At 37.1% G+C, this 18,087-nt stretch overlaps 1 protein-coding gene across 7 annotated transcripts in view; it reads left to right on the top strand.

The window, feature by feature from the left end:
• LOC110977239 (rho GTPase-activating protein 7-like) overlaps window positions 1-18,087 on the top strand; it is a 144,356-nt gene that overhangs the window by 99,771 nt on the left and 26,498 nt on the right. For all 7 annotated transcript variants that reach the window (XM_022231180.2, XM_022231179.2, XM_022231182.2 and 4 more), the window contains 2 exons: window positions 6,701-6,782; window positions 12,324-12,384. In XM_022231180.2, coding sequence (XP_022086872.2) covers window positions 6,701-6,782; window positions 12,324-12,384 — 143 coding nt within the window. The remainder of the gene's footprint in view (window positions 1-6,700; window positions 6,783-12,323; window positions 12,385-18,087) is intronic.

The raw sequence follows: 18,087 nt of genomic DNA, 5'->3' as shown, positions 1-18,087 counted from the left end.
TTGTGTGCACCTGCTGTGCACAAATATATGGGGACTTTTCACATTTCACCCTTTTGCTAGCTGTTTTCAGCTTTAATTGTAAGTGGCCACTCGCACCCCTGATTTGTGTAGCTTTGGTAACACAAATGGAAATAGTCTAGGCTGAAATTTACACGTAATTCAGTACCCACTCAACCAGTACAAAAAAATTTCCCCTCCCCAAGAATGTGTTTCCAATCTGACCCTATTGTTGGAAGACATGTAATTGGCAGCAAAACTTGGGGGGGGGTAATCTAATCAATTTTAGGAACTTTCAAAGAAAGCAAGTAAAAAAAACAACAACAGTTTTGTACATGTATACCATCCAATGCAAACTCCACAGTCAAGAAAAAGGGTTGGTACATGTACATGTGGCTGCTGGGTTGCATAATTGACTCTAAATCATACTTTTTCAGGGCAGAAGTTGTTGCTGTAATTTCTTCCTTGTTGCTCTGCATGCCACTATCACAAACATCCACGTGTTTAGGAATATTCAGAATCCAGCACTGAGGTTTTGAAGGAAACAAATTTCCTTACCCCATGTTTAATCTATGCACTGGCAAGAACCTTGAATTCATCACAGGCGAAAGAAGACTGTTTTCACTACGTGCAAACTGCAAATGTCATGTCTGTAAATATTCCATCTGGTGGGCACCATTCTTAGTTTTGCATCTCTTTTTAAATGTACCAGTATTGGTGAATTCCCTCCTCAGTGTCATACATCATCAGCCATTCCTGCTCATTTAAACAGATAATGTGACTGGCTATATTACAGATAAGAGTAAAAAGTAACACACAAAATGGATGGAAAATGAGAGAGCATGGAGTAAAGAAGCCATTTAATTTATGATGTGAATGATCATCGCTACCTTATTTTTCCACACATGTACATTTCCATTTATCTTCTGAGATTGGATCCTGCCATCTACAGTTTACTTCTTTGGGGGAAAGGATTGTATCATTCTTTTCCATTTTCCTAGGTCTGATTTTTTCTCCATGTCACATTTTGTCGTCCTCTCTCCTCAAAATGATAGATTTTCTCTGAGTTTGTTAAATCAGGTGTGTTTTTAGTTGTATTTTAGATACTTTCAGATGAAAGCTTATTTATTAAAAGCATGCAGTGGGAGTCTTTGGAATAGATTAACTCGTTTCTAACAAAAAAAGACTTCCCTTTCAGTTTTGTCCCTTGGCTAACCAAAGCCAGACCCAATTAGCCAGCTTCCACAAGGTCAGTCTGGCTGTAAAGTGTCACCTGCTGAAAGGAGACCTTTTCCAACTCCAATTAGTACCATTACCCCCATATTGAAAGTAGAAAAGGTACCAAGGACATGCACCAAAGAAAAAAATGGAGGAAATGGGAAAACAAAATGAAAAAAGACTTTTGAAAAAGTCTCCAAACTGACCATATTGCAGTTACCGTACTTGTATTCATTCAGCCATATCCTGGGGCTGTCCATCACAATTACAACTTCCTGTGCCTTATAGAAATGCAGGTATGAAAATCAATTCAAGTGATATGTATTATTGTTCGGAGGTTTACACAAATTGTTAGAAATGGCCCCACTGATCTCTCAAATTTGGTTCAATGTGACCATGGTGTGACATACAACAGTGATGATCCAACGTTCTGGGTAAAAGCCTGAATTTTTACCTTTCTAATCCTCTCAATCCTGAATTCTTCAGTACTGCTAGCCTTTCTGTGGCCTTTGTGTGGCCTATAAAATAAATAGGGAGTTAGGCTTACCAATGAATGTGTATTTTTGTCCTTGGTTGTAGATATTTACATGTATATTTGCCCCTAAAAAGAAAAGTAATTTTTTTCAAATCAGTGAAAGGATAATGTTCAACATATTGAAGAGAAATCTTGTGGAAAGGGATTCAAAGTGAATATTGCACATTTCCATTACTCAGTGTGCATGTACACTAGAGTTATTATTTTGTGCATTTCATACCTGAAAAGTGTAGCTTTAGTTGGAGCTCTTTTGCTGTTAGCTGTAAATATATATATGTACCCTTTCCTTTTTGCCCTCATTTGATCTTGAACTGATGATAACATGTTTGTGTACTTTGCCCTGGGTTTGGAATTGAGATCTTCGTAAACACTTCAGCTGTGCTACTGAAATTATAGTGTTGGATCCCTTCTAATCTATCACAATAAACTTATTTCAGAGCTGTATCTTAAAACCAGAAATGAAAACTATAATTTACTTTACTCTGAGAGGATTGTTGCTTCAGTGATAAGGTCTAATTAATCCAATGGCGCTGTTTACTTTGCTGCACTGATTAAGCTTCTGTTAACATCCTTGGCATTGCTTTTGGTACATGATTACAGTGCATGCCTGTTATTGTTTGTCCATAAGTTAAATCAAAATGTGTTTTGGTCTATATATCGATGCCACTGTGGTTTTGACCTCAACTAAGGTCACGTGGATTTTAATAGTGGAAATTATATTAGAATAATAGCCAAGGCAAGTGACATTGTAGCCCTTGAGGAATACATTTCACTGCATATTTGTGATATCAACATATGCTTTTCCCAATAAATTTTCTTATGATCAGTTCATAATTCCATCCTCTGCCACCAGTTTTCTTTTCCGAATTTAAAAAAATGTTCAAAACTTAAAATATTCTGCTGGGTATTCACGAAGTATACGTACATGTACGTGTATGTGTAGCCATATGTTTGAGTAAGAAAGTTTTGTTAACATGATACATTGCCTGTTTGGATGTAAAACAATGTTCATATTTCCTGACTGGAGAGGAATGACCCTCTTTCTATGCCTGTACTTTAGCAAAAACCCCGTGAATCAGGTGTCTTGTGGCTTTTTGTTGTCGTTTTTTTTTTTAATCAACGCATCATAGAGATTAGCTCCTGCCTCAGACAGTAACCCTTCACTGACTCACCACATATATTGAACAGAACCTGTACTCCAAATTTGGCCTTATGAAGTGCCTAAGTGTACAGTAGCTCATGACTGCCTACCAAATTTTAATTGAAATAGGAAAACACACAACTTTGAGGAGCAAAGACAACCCAACCATTCCAACAGAAATGTAAGAACTATGATTTACATGTACGTGTATGCACCTGTAGATTGGCTGGCTCAGTTACCCTCATTGAGGGTAACTTTTGGGAATTCAGAAAGGCTTTTTGAATTTTTAAAATTTATTTATTTATTTGTAAAGCCCACCACAAACCCATTAAATAACAGTAGTGAAAATGTGTTGTGTGGGTCACATGTACAAATTCTGCCCCTGTATAATGTTTCTATATTCATCCCTGTAACTTTTAACATGATGGTTTTAACAAACTGTAATGGGTTGAATGTGCACATGTGTAGTGGCAAGACACATTCCCACTGATACTTTGGATTCAATTATTAGATTCAGGATTCCCGTTATATTGAGCTGTTACTTGTGGATGACTGTTTTCCCCTCTCGTTTAATTTAATGTTGCAGCATCGTCTCTAAGTGTTATTTTCATTCACCTCTTTCATGAGTATGAACCTAGGCTTATCAAACTGATAGAAGTTCTTTCAGTATTAAACCTTAAAAAGGTTTAATTATTGTCCTTTCAGGCATCCCCCATTCTCAGGGCTACGTCTGTACAAAGTACATGTGAGGATTTGGTTTCCTTTCAATGACATTAAACACTGCCAAATTTGATCCAGTTCAGCACTGCTGGATACTGTAGCAGGGAGAGCTGGATTTATTTGAACAGGCATGGGGTCAATGACAACAGCAATAGCCTTGACAAAGAGCTTGTATTCCCTGAGGGAAATCAAACTCACCATAGGAGGAGGAACGCCAAGGTCCCTCTTCTAAAGTCACAGCACTACACATGTACCTGATGTGTACTTTTAATGCAGATTTGTTCGGCTTATTTTTCAAAGTGTTAAAAGGTGGAAAGTCATATTTTAATCTGACATTTGGGAGCATGGTGGATGTACCACAGATAAGGCTAATCAACATTTGATGTGCATAGTGTTTTTAATATCAATCTTCAGACCCTGAATTTCATGTAGGCCTACATGTTATCCCATGGCCAAAGTCCCGTCGATCATTGATACAAAGTTGTTGAATTCTTCATTATATTTTAGTTTAGTTTTAGTTTTAAAATGTAGGCATCCGATTTAATAATTTGACAAATTGTCCCAAAAATATTTGCCAGAAGCCTTTCTTAATTCCCTAAGATCATCAACCACTGAGGAATCAAATGGCACATATTCTATTAGCACCTCATATTTAGTAGGTGGGCTCAATCTTCCTGTCCTTCATAGGTATCTCCAATTAAAAAAGTCCACAAGTATGTGGTGGCTTTTGGGGTCTCCAGGATAATTAAAGTTTCCAAGTAATCTTCTGTAATTTACATATTTTAAATTTCCTTTTTTTCAACATGACCTTGCCTGGCCCAGTGGAATCTGGCACTACTCAATTTCTTTTAATCTTGTTGATCCCAAAGTAAGACCATGTACTCTTCAATTCATTTGGCTGCTTGTAAAATATGGATCAGGACCTAGTTTCAGTCAGTAGATGAGAAAATAAATAATTGATTTGTACATGTCAGCTCTCAATGCTGGCTTTCTTTCTTGCCCTTGTTTCTGTGATTGTTTTTTCTTCATCCGTTTTTCTTGGTGTCTTTTTCTCAAATTCTCTCTTCTCTTTCCCTCAAAGTTAGACCTCTGTCATTTAAAAAAAAGAATTTAAGTTCATTTCTTGAATTTTTTTTCTGTGTTTGTGACAAAGCTCCTCACTCTGTCATCGGGATAAATGAGGATATGTACATGCTTTGCACGAATACAATGGCTTATTTAGGTTTTGAGATATTGCCCTACATAACTCTTCCAGTTAGTTTGTGTGTTAAGTTCAGTGGGAGGTACATTTGCCACCCACCTTTGAACTAAAGCCAACCTGTGCCCCAACAGGTGAAGGTGACCTGTGTAGCACAACAAAGTGGTGCCGCCAACAATGTACCAATTACCGACCTTTACCTCTAGGCAGTGTAGTAACACTGTAAGCATCAGTCTCAATATGGTTGAATTATCAATCCCCCCCCCAAAAAAAGGGTCCAGTTGTTTAAAAGTGGCCTGGAATGGAAAGGCAGCTCAGTTCCATTACTTTTGAATAATACACTGATTTCAGTATTAACACCCAAGATCATCAAAGATCTTTGGCGAAGAGAAGAAAAAAGCCAAAATGGGTTGAACCAGGTGGTTTAATCTGTGTAAAGATTATACTGGTGTTAAGGAGTTGGCTTCAACAATGGAAAGTCAAGTGATTGGATTTTACAATCACCAAGAATAAAGAAACACCTTGGGATAGGGGAAAAGTGATAAACGGATACCCAAAGATATTAGTTTCAAGTTGAGGTCAGAAAAAATTCTTGTTGTTTTGCATTGTGTATCATAATGCTGCTTCAATTGAGCTTTTCTCTTGGCCAGTTGAATTGTCAAAGATTACTTTATTGAATGTGACAAGAGTACTGAAGAAACAATTAGACCAGCTGCTTGTAACATTTCAAAGATTTAGCGTGTGTCAATTTGTTGGTGAGTCAGACACTGGAGTCTCTTTATCAAGTAAACAAGTTCATTGAAAACAAGGAGTAGGAGTTGAATCTGATGATTGCAGTGCGTCCCCTTTTCCATTGGACTCGCTATACACAAACTTGGTTGAACTTAAATACGAACACAGTATTAAAGTAATGCTGTGATTTTTCACTGATCATTACAAGTGTCATGCCCAATAGTTTATTTATGGTGTACGTTTTTCTGTATCCTGCTCATAATACTAGTAACCACAAAGGATGTAGTGCTCTTGTTGTAATTGATAATACAGACTGATGTCAGTCTTCAAATATTGCTACAGAATCATCACATGTATGTACATGTACATGTACATGTACTGTACCTGAGTTGACAAAATATAGGAACTTGTATATGAAGCAAATGACCAACCTACAAAAAAATAATTTTGTCAAGATGTTAATGTAAACATCAGGCTGGTATAACCACAGAAACACGTCCTTCCACTACTTGACTCTCACTCTTAGGTTAAGACAGATTGGCAAGAATTTCACTTGTACGAGTAGTATTCGCATGTCTTCTTGCCCCTTTGTAATCTAACACCACCAGCACATAACGAAAGTAAGCTTTGTTAAGTATAGGTTTTATTACGCCTTGAAGTCAAAATATGATGGTTCGCAATTTCTAGGATACTTTCTGTTATTTTAATGTTTTCTTTCAGTTGTTCTGATACAGTAGATCTTGTGTATATACATGTGCATGGTTGTTACTCATTGCTTTCAACTCCTAAGGGTGTGGCTGGAACTGCATTTATTGTTGTAGGTTCCATATTCCTTGTTTACCAGCAACATGTACTTGTACATGTATGGCTTTTGCCTTTATACAGTCCACCAGTCATGCATGCCATTTGTCCTGTGTAGTGTTGTCTTTCAGCACTGCTGTTGCTGCTGAGTATACCAGTACATGTAATTACTCTGTCTACCAATCCTGTCTTTTTGTGTAAACGCCTTTCTGTCAGAGTTGAACATACTTCTTTACTCATAAATAGCCATTTGTTCTGCTTTTCTGGTCAGATGTTTGTCTTGAGATTTACTCTAGGCACACTGGCTTATTTAACTCTTTAACAATTTGTAAACTTTTCTTTTTTGGTTGTTCCACAGAATGCTTATTTCCAATTGACATTTCTTCAGTGGAGAGGGATCATGATTTCCTGGATCAGGATCTTCTCGATGCTGTCACAAGGTAGAAATCTTTCAACTTCTAAAATTCATGGATAGATGTTTCGATCTGTTGCAACTTCTACTGCTGCTATGCTACTATTTTGATCTGCTTAGATTAACCATAGTTTCACCATACATCTATAAAGAGTTACTAATACCTTCAGTGTGGAATTCAGAACGTAGCTTGATTTTTTGCAAAAATGTTCATGTATGTGTACCTTAATAAAACATGCATACATATGTGTAGCACTATGGTCAATGTATGTTGATTGTGCATGTGGGAAAACCTGTATTGTAGGTACTGTTGCCACATACACATGTACATGTACAATGTACAGCCCTCATGTACTAGGCTGTTGTGTTTAAGTGTTTACATTTGTGGCATTTTCTAAACTCTGTTTGCTCTGTGGGGACCCAACTGGGTCCACTGAACAAACTCCATTCAGTCATTATGTACAAAACCTTATGTGCTCAAATACCTGTGTGTTCTACACAATGTAGAGACATATAAACCTACTGGGCATTGAATGCACATGATAGTTGAACTTTTAACAGCATTGGTTTGTGTTGTACTATTGAGCAGATATTAGCTTTTTAGTCTTTATGCATGGCCGGTGTGTGGAATGAGGTAGGCGAGGTGTAGAATTTTGCCCATGGCTTCCTCACGTTTTGTTTTGCATTTATTTGCTGCATCCCTAAATTTTACTAAAATAATGCCTGAAAGGTGAAGCCTATAACTGCTGTGTGTTACTCTTAAAAAAAATCCTTTTAAAAAGTAAATCTCGTCATTTAAAAGAGGAGAAATGCATTCAGAATGAAATAAAAGCAAATTATATTATATGTACATGGAGTGTCAATTTAAATGCAGTTTAGAAAGAATCCATTTCGTCATCATTTTCACATGCATCGTTAGGCTGATATCTGTGTCTGAAACTCTTGAAATGAAAAACGCCTACGCTCTGTTCCCATTTGTTATAAGCTCATGTCTGCTGTTTGAGTTCAAATGCACCACGGTTGATTGAAGTTTATAAATTTAATTGGCCTTTTTATCATTTCCTCATCACAAACATTTCATACGTTTCCTGTTGATGTGTCAAAAATTAACTTCATTATGTATGCAGCATCATTGAAATAGAATATGCCAAAAATAGAATGTAAGATAAGGAGAAGACACAAAACACCATATGGTCAACATCAGAAAGAAATACATTGATGCAGTGCTGAGATGTGCAGTAAATCAGAAAACAAAGTTGTAAATGTAGAGTATTATTTTAAATGATTTCAATATCAAATCTGATCTGTATACTCTTTGATGGGAAATATATTACTCAGATGAAAATTTTATGGGTACATGTACCGTATATGTAATTCCTACAAATTTGAACATAAAGGGGGCCTACATATCAGATTTGATATCTTAAATTTAACATCAATATTGAGTATCAGTACAGCAGTTGTTTTTTTAACATCAGTATTGTCCGCTGTTTTAAGGCTTAGGCCTATTCTGCCATGTCAGAGCAAACAGTCTGATATCTTCCTGATTTGTATTTTCTGTCAGTACAGAATAGGCTTGTCGTAATTTGCATAAAATAAAGCTGTGCTTTTCATTTTCAGAAGGTACAGAAAGATTTCATTCATAAGTTTGGTTAGAGCCTGTGATGTCATCATAGATACTGCATTAGCATCAGCTTCAGGCTATGCCCACATTTTGTCAATTTTTTGGTACCCATTGATGAACTCGGCCATTTCCATTCATGATTTCATCATCACCTGCTTGATGCAATTGATCGCGTGTCAGAATAGCCATCTGTTGGCCACACCTTCTTTCTCCTTTTCTTTGTTAGTGGTATTGCCGTATCACCTGTGGTTGATAACCTGAGAACTCACATGTAAATCAATTTCCTTTTTTCAGCATATTTCCCTTTTTGTTGATTTGCAACAAATTACCAGAAAAGAATATTATTTGCTATTGAAACACTAAATAGTAATTATAAACAATATTTAGATATAGATTGGACGATACCGTAATGTAAAGTCACAATGTTTTGCAAATAACACTAAACTGACATAATAAGGGAAAATAGAAGTTGTTTTTTTTTAACTGTTTTTATTGACAGAAAAGCTGTTTGAAACAAAATCTACTTACTGATTGGTCATTCTAGCACACTGCATCAAGCTGATGTGTATATGCACCTTAGTAATCTCATTGTATCATTCCTTAAAACACAATTTTCTACGCTTCTGGTTTTCCAATGGATTGTCTGGGTAGAGGTTTTTACCCAGGACTTCTCTACCTTGTGGAACAACCAGAAAAGGGAATTCCAGAAAGAGGTTGAGTTTCCCTCTAGGAAAAGTGCAGCTGAAGAGAATGCTCCAAGGTGATATTATCTGTGCCACTCCAAATCCTTTGAAATCCCTCCCTCCCACTCTTTCTCCTTAGATTAAGGAAGATGGATCATTAGTCTGTATTTTCAGCAACTTGTCAGTTCACAGAGAGACCCTTGGACTCCAACAGTAACATTTCTTTGAGATTGAATATTCTAATAGGTCAGGTGTGAGCTTTTCATTGAGGAGGTGGTAAACTATCACTTAAAATTCAGTTATTTTCATGTTATTAATGGGTTAATTTATAATCACACTTGTACACGTGTAAATGATTACAATTTAATTGGTTTTTGCACAACCTTTGCGAAAAAGCCATTCTTTTTGTTCTGATTTTTTGGGAGGGGGTCTTCTGTTCGGGACCGAAGCCCATAGACTTTGCACGTATTTTTTTCTGTGCAGCACTTTTGCCATTAATCTTTGTTGCATATCATTCAAATTTGGCATAGGCACAGTCCTTATTGCATGTATGCCGAAGAGTGACGTCACAATGACATCATCGTGTGTCTTGTGACGTCATCACAGAGTTGCATATTTCAAAGAATGGTAAGTCTGGTTGGTTATGTGGTTATACCGGAATGTGTTATAGATGAAAATGGAGGCGACATCATCATGATGTCATATGATTTTATACATAATTTTTAATTTTTAAGGTTTTTGCCACCTCTCACTAACATAATATAATTAATTCAAAGTTCTTTTGCATAAGGTTTGTCGGCAATAGGTACATGCACAAAATATGGAAAAATGTGTGACGTCATGATGACGTCATCACAAAATGTGTTTTTTTAAACACACGCATGGGAAAGTCCAATCATCATGAAACTTGGCGGGTAGGTACATGTAGATAATAGTATCAGTAAATAAAATCTGAAATGACGTTACAGTGACATATTGCTCAATTTTTTATGATTTTTTGCAAATTAAAATTTGATAATCAATACATGTAGTCACATCTCAAAACAAAAAATTAAAAGTGAAATTTCTTTTGAACTGATGATGTACAAACGAGAATAGTTACATCTTGTTTCCAATTATTAATAACTAACAGAATTGTAATCATAAAAAAATCAACGTATAACCTTTTAAAATATATATAGGTGAAAAAACCACTTGCATTGTTCGTGGACAATCAGCATATCTAGTTTATAATACTTATTTCATGTAATTATTCCAAATTCTACACAGCATCTGTCTTTTTTTTCTGCATGACATTTGGTTTGAATTGTCAGTCCTGCAGTATTTCCCTACAGTGCAGGATTCTCCCTGTGAAACAGTCATGAAATTGAAGTTCATATGGGGATGTGTTTACCCCAGGTGGAAGGAAGATAGTCAGTGTAACAAGACTATTGAGGATGATTGAATTATATAAAAGGTCAACAGGTTACCAGTACATTACCATGGGATCATTTGGCTATCACTTGTACCTTTATAATATATATTGTCCTTGTGTGAAACTAGCTACAAAAATAAAGTTCAAAAGAAAACTGTGGAAAGTTGAAGATAAAAGGTGCTATAAAATTTGAAATGTATTAATGTTATCCTGTATGTCAACATCAATCACCGTGTGTGTAATTTTACATAAATTTGAAATATTGGCCAAATCTTTGTAAATAACAAATTTCTGGCTGAAATTATTTTCAGTTAGCCATGCCCAAAGGAACATTTTTGTCATTTCAGGTAAAGAGAATATGTATGACTCATTCAAGCCAGATGCACTTTGAAACACATGGATGTACTCCTTTTGATCCAAACAGGGAAATCACCTTTGGTGACATTTTAAGCAAGTAATTAGTAGCCCGTCTTGAATTGGCTGCTGTCCATGACTCCTGCCTTTAGCTACTGGGCCTCTTGTGTATGTGGTTATGATGATTCCAGGCACCAGGCTCATCATCCGAAGCAATCAGATTACTCATAATCGTTTTACCAGGGCCTGTCTGGGGCCTGCATTTGAATCGGACTGCATTGCTCTCTGGATGGATAATTGCTTGTCATTTGGCAACCATTTTTAGATATGGGTGCAAGTGAGTTGAGCCCATACCAGGGATCTGTCATTGTCAGAAATGCAATAATATTCCAAATGATGATAGCCTTCATAACGGACTGTTATGTGAGAAGTAGCTCTCAAAGTTCATGGGGTTTTGCCTTTTCTGAGAAGGAAAATATCATGATGAAAAGCGATTAAAGATAGATACCGATGAAACCATGTAAATAAAACATTTCAAAACTAAGATCCTTATCTTACAATTTTCTGGGGAGGTGTCTTCATCAAGATCCACTTTTATTTGTTCCAATGCTGCAATGAATAGAAGCAATTATTTAGATGTAATTAAATGTATATGTTGTGTCTTTTTTCATGTCGGGAGGGATGCAGGAAACTTATATTACATGCTTCTTCTTTTGTCCGACGTAATAAAAATTGTGACCCAAAAATTCATAACATCTCCTAAAGAAGTCAGATTTTTCCAAAGACAATTTCTATCGGTACTTCATATCTTAACCTCTTCAGTGATTAACAACCCAAATTATCTTAACCATGATATTGTGCATTATTACTTCATATAGGTATTAAGCATGACCTGTGACTACTGAATCATGTGTTGAATCATGGACAGATATTGTAAAGACCTGTCACAAAATTTGTGGTGCAACTAATTAGTAATAGTAGATCTGCAGTGCGAAAAGCCTCCATTTTACAGCTCCTTGATACACCCCACCAAGGTTGTGCATTCTATACAACCAACATGACAATATCGTGCCTCCACAGAGAGACCACATGTACCTTCTACTGCAAAGACAGGGTCCTGCATACATGTACATGTACACTGTTTACTGTGATTTTATCTGAGGGGCAAATAAACTCAGTAGGTGATTTGTAGTGCTAGCCAATCCGCTAGCAGGATGGCTGTAGGAAGGCGGGGCTTAGCATTGCTCATTCCTATAATCACGGCCACTGTGTATTGTACATATACAAAAACAAAAAAAAAACCTGCAGAAATGCTGGAGTGGTGCCAGTGTGTGTTGTTGAGTAGTGCAAGTGAAACATAGAGGATCATGTACATGTGCATGTTGATGAAGGCTGGATCCGTATGGTTAAAAAAGTGGTGAATTTGACCAATGCCAAGCTATAAGTGTGTGATTTCTAACATTGTGGATGCATTATTGCTGGTTGTGATTGCAGGAGGCTTCACATTCTCAACAAATGTTCCAGTATGAAGATTGAGGCTCCTCTGCACAGATCTGTAAGTAATCACATACAAAGAGTCTTTTTTCAAATTGTGCATTCTAAATTTTGAATGGAGAAAGATCCTGACCAATTGACCAACTTTCTTTAATTCCTTTTTTTTTACAATGTCCTCTTTGATCTTTACATCTGGAAATGAGCAAGTCAGCACCATCAATTGCTTGAATGTGCAGAAAGAGAAACTTGAAAACATTTTCCCAATGTTTTTATTTTTAATGATTAAACACTGTAAGTTTCCTCCATTCAGGAATTAAGTTGGGTTATTTGCTGCGTTGATATTCTTGAAAACGTGACAGACTGAAATAGTGTATCTGGTGATACCAAAGCTGTGGTAGAGTGGAGTGCAAGCTGCGGTAGAGTGCATGATGTGGAGAGTTTTTGCGTCAGTGTCTGGCATAATGTGTAACTTCCTTGGAAACTGAAACTATGGGCTTCCTGCCTTTCTGGAGAATTCAAAAAATGTGATGGTGTCCGTTGTCTAGTCTATTAGCAGTGAAATCATAAAACCAAGTCTGTGAACTTGACTCTGAAGTATTTTAAGTGTGTGGTTCACTCATTCGTTTAGCTTGACATTTATAAATGAGAGTAATTTTACATGCCGTATAGGTCTTTCTGTGGAGTTGGGGGTATATTGTGTGAGTATTTGGCACATTTATGGGTGTTTAGAAGAAGGGGTTCCATTGAGTACCTGGACTGCTCTAATACTAATAGTAACTCTTCTTCCTGTTATAGAACATTTCAAAGTATTTGAAGTTAGTCTTTCAGCATGATACTTATAGGAAATTTGTTTCATATGTAACAGGGACACCACATCTTTTTCATTAGTGTTGACATCAGAATATGAAAATGTTGTCTCCAAACCTGATGAACATCATATGGGTGTATATCCATGTTACACATGTGAAAATGGGTTTACTGAAAGACATGCTGAAAAGTCTCCAAATACTGTCCTCTGAAACATTCTAGAGAAGCTGGAAGAGTGAACACAATAAATGAAGATGTGTTGAAATGGCAAACTTGACCGACATCACATGCCCTAAAGTATTACCAGAAAAGCCTATTTTTAATGACATTGGAAATCAAATGTCAGGTGTTTTGAGGTTGACACACAGAATTAGTCATACAACTTGACTTTTTTGTTTCCAGTTGGGTGTGTGTGTTTTTGTTTACACCCAGTATATGTATATGCATAGTATAACATCCTCTTAAATTAACCTGAAAATATGAGATGTGCCTTTGAAACTTGAATCTTCAAATTTCAAGCTATTCATCCTGATAATACAGTCTGTATCATTAATTATCCACCTTTTGTGTCTGCCATGCATTACATGTCCCATGGGATAGGATTAATTTACCTTGTAACTGCTTGTAGGGAGGAATGATAGAGGACCCTTGGAATGAACAAACATTGCCAAGTAACAAGCAATACAGACAGCAGAGTGCCATTGGCCATAGAGTATCAGGCTCTTGACTCCTACCTCATGGAACTTGGAAAGGCAAGCCAGACACTATGTCTGGCACAGCCCACCTACTTCAACACAGTGTCCTACTCAATTCCCAACTCCATTAGTGCTGATAAAAGGGACAGCTAACTTGACAGTGTGCCCCATTACCAAATGATTAAGCAATGGGGAGAGGAGTGCATTACCAGCACAGAAATGGTGAAGAACTTGACAAGTAGAACTTTGAAGTGACTGTTGTCTTTGCAAAAAATGTTGAACTACATGTAGGTCACATAAGATGTGAATGCATCATCAGTCATTCGGTGCCAGAAATGGGCACCAGTGTAGAGTATGTTTTAAAGCAATTGAGTTGCTGTGACAGTTCATTGCTTTGCATCTTATCGATTTGATCTGATCATTAACTGCAGAGTGAGTACATGTAGCTCTGTCTAAAACACCTCAAACTTCAATCCCAGGCATTCACCCAGATCACATAAAAAGACAAAAATTCAAGCTGTACATTTTTCAATTATTATATATTTTTGTAATTAATTTGTCTCTTAAGTTAAATGGGGATCTGACATATGTATTGATCAATTGGAGTGTGCAGTTGTACTAGTTCCAGAGTTCCACTTCTGAATACTTCACTGGGTATGACAAGAACCATTTCAATGGCTTACTTGGCTGATGAACTTCAAAGGCCCTTAAAAACTGGTTTGGGTGATCGGACCTCCATGCATTTGTGAGGCACTGTATTCTCGCCATGCTTTGGCTGGCCTGGAGGTGGAAAAAAATATGACTTTGACCCTGGTGAACCGTGCGCCATGCTGTGGCATGGTGGTGCCATTGGCAGGAGTCAAACACTCCCCATTATCGAAGTAATCATTTGTATGATGGTGTCCGTATGATCTAACCAAAGGGCTGCTTGCCACCTACAGTGACTGGGATGGGAGCTCTCGGCAAGAGTTGTAGTAAAGGCTTCCACTTAACGCAGGCAAGAGTTAATATGAAAATTGAATATGGATTGGGTTACCACACAAGGAGATATTTCTTCTCTACAACCTTGCTGTCTGCTGAAACATACTACATGTAGCCAGGCTCAAAAGGTGGTTGAGCATACATGTATGTACATGTACATCTACATTTGTTGTGCATGTGCACTGTACATGTGTACATGTATGTGTATGCATGGAGCTATTCAACACAATAATAGCTTCATTATGTTACTGACATGTTCGCTTGTTCATCTGGAATGTATTAAAGTTCTGTTGTTTCTTAGCGTCCCCTCACCAAGGGGAGAGTCAGGGAAAAATTGCTTACATGTATCTCTCTATTAAAGGTTCTGAAATAGAGAAGCAGGAGATTTGCATAAATTATAGGCCTACCTGAAATACTATTTCTTCACTGGTATGCACAACTTGACATCCCTAAGCAGTGCTTTGTAGCAGGTAATCGTCAAACCCCAACACCATAATAGACCCTTCTACCCCCTGGATGGCATGACTTCATCAACCACACACTCCCATAATAAACCATGGTATTGGTAGATAAAACAGGAAGTCATTACACAGCTTCCCCACCAAGGTGTCCTGAGCTATGCCATAAACCTGGTTAGCCCTTTGCCCTACTGTCCCAGTTTTTCTGGTTCAGGTGTAATTGTTGGTCTGTCATCAAATGTTTTATGGAGAGTTTAGGTGTTGCTGACAAGTCATCTAGGGTCTTTACGATGTTGGCAAATAATAGGCAAGATAAGTTTTTATCAGGAAACTGCATACATGTGTGCTCTTCAGCTTCAGTCTCAGTTTGGGAATATCTGTCCACTCGAAAACATAAATTCAGAGACTGGGGTAGATTTATGTGACTTCATTTGTTGTGATATTGTAGATCGATGTATGTGATTAAATGATTTGAAGATCAAGCTGCTGCATTACAGCAGTGGGGAATCAATAAGTAGAGCGCTGACTTGCTGTACAAAGTGAAGCCTGCAGAGCACATCCACCTTTGTGCACAAACCTATGGAAAAGTTGAGATTTTGTATGGCTTTTGTAAGGCTACATACATGTATCTGCGTTCTGTAATGATGCGTAAACAAAGCCAATATGGTAGAAACTTGAATGCACAATAAGTAAATTACACCTGTACAGTAGTTTACTTTAAATTGAATGACACAAACAAGCTTATAGAAGATTTTCATTCACATGATTTTTGATGGTAGGTGTTCAATTTACACAGATGTGTGCAAAAAGGCGTGTGCCTTATCAGTCTCTCTACATTCTTGTGTACATGAAATTGCCAATAGAAATAAAGAGATTTGAAAAATGCATGCACCTCCGTGAACATGGTATGCTTCCTGAAATGCCTTTGCCCATTATGTTACTAGTACATCACATTAAAAACCTCTATATGTTGGTTGCAAAAGTTGTTCTTGATGCTGCATGTAGAATACATCATTTGGAATTTGTTCCATCTTATTTTATTATGTGCTTGTATTTATGTCGATACGCGCATCAATTCAAAATGTCTGCATCCAGGATGTGTAAAAACTTCTCCACATTGGGAATGATGTCCTAGCACTCTATAAATTTCATATACATTGTTCATATACATGTAGGTCTACGGGAACACACAAACAAGGCAGGAATGTATTTGTTATTTATATGTCTCTCTTGAAATCTTTGCATTTCAGACCCAACATTTTTTAATGGCATGATACATTTTATGTTAGCAAAACCCTTAATCACTTAAAATATATTTTTTTTTTGAGGGGGGGACACTTTTAAATTGCTCAAATAGTTCAAATTTACTATATTAGTGCCTAGATAGCTTAATACAATAATTTTAGCCCACTCTGCCAATTATATTTAATTGAATGGTACCATCAAACATGGATCTAAATCAGTTAAAAATTAACCAGAAAGACAGCGCCATGCACACACGATAAAATCCACGCATGAAAGATGAGGTTACCTCGACAGTAAATCATTCACATTGCTGCTAGCAACTGATGATTTGGTGTCTTAATTGCATCAGAGCAAAGTCCGTGCGAGAGATGCTTCCTGAGTTAAAAATAATCTGGCCATATGTTTAGGTATTGGAGCCCTGTAGAAAGATACACAGCCTGAGAGGAATGTCTCAACTGCCCATTATTTGTTTTTGCTTGGAATACTCATCAACAACGTGCCCTTGGTGCTTGTCTTTTGTGTTTCACACTCCCCTGCAGCTCCAGAAGGGGTGCAGTCATTGCATAAACATTATGCCGTCTTTAATCTAAACATAACCAGAAATCTTTCTAATTGGAATCTTTGCATTGTTCTGTCAGGGAATCCGTGTTGCACTGTAATGTTTGCATGTGCCTGTGGAAATAAAAAGTAGGCAAATAAAACAGGCAGTTCATGTATGTGACAGAACTACCTCCGTTGTTACCATCTGTTCAGCTGTATCCAGAGAGCAGTTAGGCCTATTTAGTACACCCCTTTCTCCATTGCAATGTAAATACTGGGAAAGACAGTGTACATTTAACTCTTAAAGGTGCTGATCATTATTACCTCTTAAAATTGCCAGACATGGTAAACAGCATCACTGTGTAAGGGTGTGTGTTCCTTAATCATATTGCTCGTTTGGGGGGGGAGAGGTTTGAAATATTTTCAAGGAAGAGTGGACATGGCTAAAATTTAATGATAGTACTTATAACCAGAGTTCACTTTATTGTGCATCATTAAAGACTAGGCCAGCTCTGTATTGATAACAGCTTTTCAGTTCTTCCAAGGTCCTTAGTTTATCACTTTGCTGTCATAAACATTTCCTGGTCTGCTTGATTTGGACATTATCCACCAATGTCTCTCTGTAATTTGTAAATTCTGTTGTTCCAAACACTCCTGACTTGTGAGGTTAGCCAGCACTGCACAATAACCATGCAATGACTCTTCCAAGTTAGTGGAGAGCTTATTTGTTGCAGGTTGTTGTCATATTTATCATCTTATGGTAGCTTGCCATGCTGAATGGACTAGATTTTGCCTGACCTTGACTGTTGTGCTTGCCAGTCAATCATGCATTGAAGGACATGTTAGCGTTTTGTCTTTAGCTCTGTGTACATTTCCCAGTATGTTTCCAAATGTTTTCAAGCTTGGGCTTTAAGTTTGCGTATAAGGAAATTATCTTCGTAGTTCATTATCCGTAGTTGCCCAACTGAATAAAACCATATTTCAAATTGTAAAATAATCATTTTTGATATAAGATAATCATTTTTGACCTAGAGTGTA

Source organism: Acanthaster planci, linkage group LG02, assembly GCF_054643075.1.
Source record: "Acanthaster planci isolate LZ-2023a linkage group LG02, COTS_SCS, whole genome shotgun sequence".
In the NCBI taxonomy this organism is placed as follows: domain Eukaryota; kingdom Metazoa; phylum Echinodermata; class Asteroidea; order Valvatida; family Acanthasteridae; genus Acanthaster; species Acanthaster planci.
This window is presented reverse-complemented; position numbering and strand designations above follow the sequence as displayed.